The sequence below is a fragment of the Dendroctonus ponderosae genome, unplaced genomic scaffold, assembly GCF_020466585.1.
Source record: "Dendroctonus ponderosae isolate FM_Combo_2020 unplaced genomic scaffold, Dpon_F_20191213v2 Dpon_F_20191213_5, whole genome shotgun sequence".
In the NCBI taxonomy this organism is placed as follows: domain Eukaryota; kingdom Metazoa; phylum Arthropoda; class Insecta; order Coleoptera; family Curculionidae; genus Dendroctonus; species Dendroctonus ponderosae.
In genome coordinates, this window is record NW_026018715.1 from 14,479,705 (window position 1) to 14,486,614 (window position 6,910).

General features: G+C 40.2%; 1 protein-coding gene across 1 annotated transcript; it reads left to right on the top strand.

Annotated features, from left to right (window-relative positions):
- The first annotated feature begins 1,624 nt into the window (after positions 1-1,624).
- Positions 1,625-5,395, top strand: LOC109542094 (homeobox protein MSX-3). The gene is made up of 3 exons (XM_019911152.2): positions 1,625-2,165; positions 4,293-4,492; positions 4,746-5,395. The coding sequence occupies exons 1-3, from the start codon at positions 1,784-1,786 to the stop codon at positions 4,962-4,964; spliced, it is 801 nt and encodes a 266-aa protein (XP_019766711.1). The 5' UTR covers positions 1,625-1,783; the 3' UTR covers positions 4,965-5,395.
- Positions 5,396-6,910: the final 1,515 nt, after the last annotated feature.

A 6,910-nucleotide genomic window follows, 5' to 3' on the forward strand; every position in this document is an offset into this window, starting at 1 on the left:
AACCATGACTGAGATACGAAGAAGATATAAATTTATATGAAGCGATTGGAAGATGGAAAACCTGCCCAGTTTGAATATTTTATTGAAAAAATCTGGTCAGAGCGAAGAATTCACTATTGCAGCCTACGAAAAATCAAAATATCAGAAGATTTAAACTCAGTTTCTGCTGGTTGGGGCACAGATAAACTAAGCTTCCTGAAACTTTACAGAAAAATTGCACATTTTATTCACATCGTGTAGGTTTAACCATGACTGAGATACGAAGAAGATACAAATTTATATGAAGCGATTGGAAGATGGAAAACCTGCCAAGTTTGAATATTGGATTAAAAAAATCTGCTCAGAGTGAAGAATACGCTATTGCAGCCTACAAAATATCAGAAGATTTAAACTCTTTTCAGTTCGTTTTCAGTTCGTTTCAGCAAACTCAGTTAGGCAACAAAGCGAGTTATAGGAGATAGGAAGATGAGCAAGGCAGAGAAGAAAATGTTTGAATAAGGGAGGGCCACAGACCTGGAAAAATTGCAAAAACAACAACCCTATAGGTAAACGAACCCACAGCCAATCTCCAATACGCTGGAAAGAGTTCTGGAAATCAACGTCCGCAGAAGCAGACAAGACAAGAACAAGAAGGAGAAGCATATTTTTCACACTTTCGCTATGTCCTCTCCTGGTCTTACACAGTGAGTTTGTCAATAACTGCAGTCGTTTCTCTTGAGCAAACTTTTTGTTGAAGCCAAATTTGAAATCGTTAAAAACTTATCTACTGAGTATTCGCTTCAACTGTCTTCATTTCCGTCCGAATTTATTTCTTCTCGTGCTTTTTAAGCCTCAATATAGCAATTTTCCACCGAAAGCTTTCATGTGGGAAATTTGGGAGCGTGCATGCGTTTGCCATTCACTTCTGTTGCTGATGCAAATTGCTACAACCAGGAAAAAGTCGAAACAAGTCAAATAACCTAATTAATACAATAAATCCACGGCGTTTAATGGGAGCTTTCCATAAGGTCGCGCTGTCTTCCATTTAACCTTCTCAAATCAAATTTGAATCTACACAATGGCCAGGTTTTGCGCTTAAAATTCGCACTTAGGTATTTACTGAGAAGTGTTGAATTCTAATGAGCCACTTTGAAAATTTCCATTATTTAACATCGCACAATTAGCATCCTGTTGATAGGCGTATTAAATCGGAATCCTATCCGGAAGGCATGTTTTTGACTATTGTCAGTTTAACTTCAAGAGCTTCTGCTGGACAAGTTCTTATACTTTGACCAACCAGCGCTTCAAAAAAATTCCAGCAGGGACATTATGTTAATTAGCAACCGACTCCCACATAGCTATAAGTAAATGATAGATTATTCGGGCACTATCCAGATAAACTAGATAATTATAGCGCCCGGTAATGAATTCCATAATGCGTAAAATGAACAACTTGAAACCTAATCAATTTGAATTAATACCAGACATACTACGACAAATAATATAATATGGTAAAATCACGGCAGCGTCACTCAAATCAGCAAATTTAGTGAGGGTCATCAATTGTAAGCGCGATTTGGGGACTAAATTGGGGGCGGAGCCTGCACAGTGGAGCGCCGCCCATTAAAGCATGGTCCCACTCTTTCGTCCACGAACTCTTCAGTATGCGGCGGCAGCTTTGCGGAGAAACAGCACAAAAAAAATCAAGAACTTGTACTGCGACGGTTCAGTTTCAGTGCCACCAGCCAAAAGCCATTCAGTGAAAGTGTTCCATTCGATTTGACTGTTTTTCGCTGTGAAGCAGATGATTTGCTCCATGGAGGACTCGAAAATCGACATAAAGTCAAAAATTTCGTTCAGTGTTGAGTCGTTGCTGAGTAAACCAGTGGCGGTGGTCAATGAGCGGCTGCGGGACGATTCGTCCAATTACTCGGAGAATGAGGAGAATCGACTGGACACGTCCAGTGAGAAACTGGACGAGGACGACGATGACGAAAACATTACGGTTGATGATGAAGACATGGATGGGGACGGCAGAGAGAGCTTGAGTCCCAACTCACAACACACGGTGATCATTCCACAGCCTTTGCATCCTTCCATGGCGCGGATAATGCCCGCGGGTCACACACAGTGGCCTTTTTCTTGGGTTGGACCCAACGGACCTTTCAGATCGAACTCACCACAAGGTAATTTATTAGCTAGTTGCTTTATGCGCCATCTCAACCCGTAAAAACTGATCGTTTGGCTCAATATTCAATCAATTGAACGAAGAAATGGAGCTGATGGAGAAACAAATTTGCTCGTCGGCCTTCCGACGGACGTCTGCTGGGACAAAGCATTCACTCATGGAAATTCTGCAGCCTTCAAAATCCCAACGGGGCGAAGTCGGTTATTTTATGTAATTTTTGGTAACGCAAAAAACAGTAAACTCTGTTGGAGGCACAAGTGTGAGGGAGAAACATTGGAAAGGGTGCTAGCGATAGAATGAAATGAAAAATTCCCGATAATAAGAGGCGAGTAGTAGTAGGATCAGAAAGTAGTAGGTGATCTGATCTTTTAACCCTGCGCCACTCATTTCGTCCAACTACTCAAATGTTTGATTAATGATCACTCCTCAAAATTGAATTAAATGCGAACTACTAGCAGCTAAAGCATGATGAAAGACCCTTGATCGGGCAGATTGATTGCCATTCAACGAACTTATGCTAACCAATATATACCCGATTGACCACGACAAAGGAAATTGTGTATTCATAATTTGTAATTAGTTAAGGGTAATTTGCAAAAATGAATGGAAAAAACGCAATAATTGCAATTGTCGGTAATGAATCGAGTTTCATTTTGCGTTTATTCGAAAACTTTCCTTACGCTGCCGAATATTTGCGTTGGCCTCCAAATCCTTTAGCAAACATCTTTGCATTGGTTTGCTTGTGTGTTTACTAGTCAGGGGCTTTTTTGGAAATTCGGCAGCATTTTTTTATGTATATTTTTTGGGCTGCCTCAGGGCAACGGTTTGGGAGGCCCGGCTGGCGAAAACAACTCAGTAGAAGCTTCAAAGTGCAGCGGCTACATTTGCCTATGTGTTTTTCGCCTCTTCCGCCGTATTTTCTTCAGAATCTGTCCAAATTCACAACGAAACACGTGAATTTTTCAACAGTCCAAGACGCCAGCAATCAAACACATAGGAGGATCACAACACAGACAATATCAGACGCGATAGTTCAAAAATTCAATGCACCTCCGAAGAAGGTGAAATGGACGAACCTACACCTGAAGAATGAACAAATTCATCCCTAGAACCGAACCAGGATGAAGAAGTTGAAGCACAAAGCCGAGAGAAGAGGCAAATTTTCACGGTGAAGCCCACGGATCCGCGAGGAGGACACTGGAAAACCTGCAAAGAAGCATGAAGGCGACAAATTCAACGAAAGCGCAATCATAGTTTAGCTCAGAAGACTGGAAAAGAGTCATACTTCAGATGAAGGACCGAAACAGTGTGCGCCAAGCGCTATAAAACCCCGGAGTTCGAGCATGAAGTCAAAAAATTCCTGGAAAATCTTCATTTCTTCCCATCTGGGAATAAACCGGCTGAACTCCAACGGAAGAAACTGGGCAAGCTGAAGCCGAAGAAGCATTTCAATGGTGCGGACTGCTTGAAGAGAAAATCTAGGACAAAGTCAGTCCAATCATAGCATTTCATTGCTGCCCAAAGACCCAAAAATCTATATTTCCCGGTACAATTAAGTAAGTGGAATAGAAGAAAGCATTTTCGAATAAATCGGGGCAAGTTAACGACGATAACAGGCTCTTGAGCAAAATATTAATCAATTGATGCGTTGCATAATCTGATCTTAAGCTTCGCCAGTTTTGATTTAATGAAGGATATGTACTGGTCATCGACGTTAATTATCTCTTGCTTACAAGCGTTATTGCCAATAAAATGCCGTGAGGTACATTAGCTTTCAGGGGTCATAAAATATGAATAATTAGACAATTATACAGCAATTTATTGCGGCGGAATGATGTATTATTTATCCAACTCGCTCTAAAGTCGATTTGTCTGCAAGCCTTTTCTAGAAAACGTTATGACAGCCCGTAGGGGGTTTTTTCGTCTTTAATCGCTGCGCTAATTAGTTGAGACTATTTTTGCTGCATGTTATTAATTAGCCTAAGTAGTTGGCGGATTATTGCTGTGCATTAACAAGACATTTTTGCTGCCAATACCAATTAGCAGGCATATCTGTAATTCCCCACTGCGGGAATGTTATAAAACAGTGGAGACCAAATCAACAGATAGCTTCTCCTTGTTTCAGCTAATATTCCCACTTTGGGAAGCGGAGGGCCTCCAATCGTCCGATGCGCCCTAAGGAAACACAAACCCAACAGGAAACCGCGCACACCATTCACCACTCAACAACTTCTGGCGCTGGAGAAGAAATTTCGGGACAAGCAATACTTGAGTATTGCTGAAAGAGCCGAGTTCTCCAGCTCGTTGCGATTGACGGAAACACAAGTAAGCACCTAAACAACAAATAATTGTTTCAATTATTCAAGCCAAATACACATCAAAAGGGCTCCTCTTTCTCAGGGGGTGGGTTTTGTTCAACTTTTCAAAAGCACAGGTAGAACCGACACTCATTTTTTTTTGTCCCTAATCGACAAAGAACATTCAGTGAAATTTATTGACTGGAAACGAATAGGGCCTTGGGCAGGTTCAGGCTGTTTTTTCCCATCGAATCAATCTTACAGGGTTCTGTTATTTTCAGGTTAAAATCTGGTTCCAAAATCGCAGAGCGAAAGCCAAGCGACTTCAAGAAGCCGAAATGGAAAAGTTGCGACTATCAGCACGACCGCTCCTGCCATCTACTTTTGGGATTTTCAATGGGGGCGCCACTCTGATCTCCCCATTTTTGACTGCGATGGCCCATCGACCGCCCCATTTCGCCTTCGGGCCGCCCCCTCACATGCTCAATATGCCTCAATGAGAACCTCAAATGTGATTTTTTCCTGTGCCCGCTGATAACCGTCAGTGGACATGCCCTGTACATTAGTGTAGAAATGTATATTTTGTAAATAGACGCGCTGTTCTGAACCCTCAATTGACCAACTGTATAAACTGTTTATGTTAGGAGCTTGTTAAGTTCAGAAGTTCACAAAGTGATTATCTATTATTCGCAATCTACTGTAAAATAGCCTACTAATCTATAGAGAATGTAATTGTTCGTACTGAGTGCAATACATCTAAGCAATCGATGGGTTGAGTTGAAGTTTCTTGATAATTTTTTAAAAGACTGATTAGCACTTGATTTTATTTATTTTGTATATATTCGGTTTAAGTTGTTTTCCCCTTGTACAAAAGTTGTTGTACAGCTCTGTATATTGCTAGAGATAATAAATAATAGTTGTTTTCATTAGACTCCACTGTGTTTTAATGCCGGTATCGGGACCCAAGAAATTGTGATTTTAGCGCAATTATCAAAAAAACTCACACTCAAAGCCCAAATTATAAGTTTGTGGTTTTTTCCATCGCGAGTTACAGATTGAATTCGTCTGTTGCGTTAAATGTATACCTGCGTACGCCACTGGCCTAATGTCGTTTATTCGGGTTCGATTTAACAAGAAGCTGCCATATTGAGGGCCCATTGGCTTTCCGAAACACGTATCTTTACGATTTGGCTAATTGGAACAATAAATTGTTGGTACGGTGTCCGCCTTTAATAGGCTGATTGTCTTTTGTCCCATGGCATCTGTTCTCATACTCAGTGGGCCATGAAAATAATCACCTTTAAAATTCCAGCTTTTATTACGCGGAATCCAGTAGCCAGGGGTCGCATTACTCGTTTTTCAAGCCGCCAAAATAGTCCAATCCACTGTGTGCAAAATAAGACGCGTTTTTTGTATGGATACTTTCCTGTGCTTTTGTCTAACACTTTTTCTAGAGAAGATTTTTTCGTAACGACTCCACAATGGCAGGCAAAAAAGTGCTTAGTTCCCCTATACAGGGTGATTTAAAATTGGCGTTATTCCTTTTAAGCGCACGAGAAAAACGTAAAAAAAAATGTTTTGGAAAATTTCTCTAAGATGTTAACAATTAATTTTTTTACTATTTTTCTTGTAGGTACTCCCAAAACACCCCAAGGGAATGACGCCAATTTTCAATCAACCTGTACTCAGGTTTTTTTATCAAAACTAGATCTGATGCATTAACAAAGAACGCTTTAAGTCGATCCCAAACTTTACTAGTTTCTCTGAGGATGCATGAAATTCGAAACATTTTCCATTTATAGAACGCTCCGTGCACTAGAAAATTTATGTGAATGCGCCTCTCCAACTTTCCGGATATTGAAGCAATGAAATCTTGAAAATAGCCTGAAGATGATTCAAAATTTAAATGTTTTCTCACACTATGCGCTACGAAAAGCATCCAAATTTGAAGGAAATCTGGAAAAAAGACTGCGATCTGAAGAAATAATTGTTGGAATAAGTTTGCAAAAAATCCCGAAAGAAGATGATCTCCGTGAGGATGGTTCAAAATCGAACTATTTTTCGTTCATAGAACAGACTTTGCTCTACAAATCGCAAAGAAAATTTACGCCAGCGCTTTGCAAGTACCTGAGGAAACAAATGTGAAACTACCACCTGCTCAAATATTGGGTCGAAAAAAGCAGCGTCATGTTCAAGTGGATTTTGTAACTAAAAAAAAAAACACGCAAATCTAAAACTTCTTGAATTCAAGCATTTTTTGAAAAAACTGCCAACATTTACCTATCGATGGTTCACTTTCTAAAAAGGCCATTTATTTCTGCCTAGAATGATGTACAAATGAGCGTTCTTGATCATTTTGCCTCCGAGAAATGAGCAAAAACGGGACGGAAAACATGGAATTTTGGCATAATCTTGCACCTAAGTGTCTGATATTCAAATTTCACTT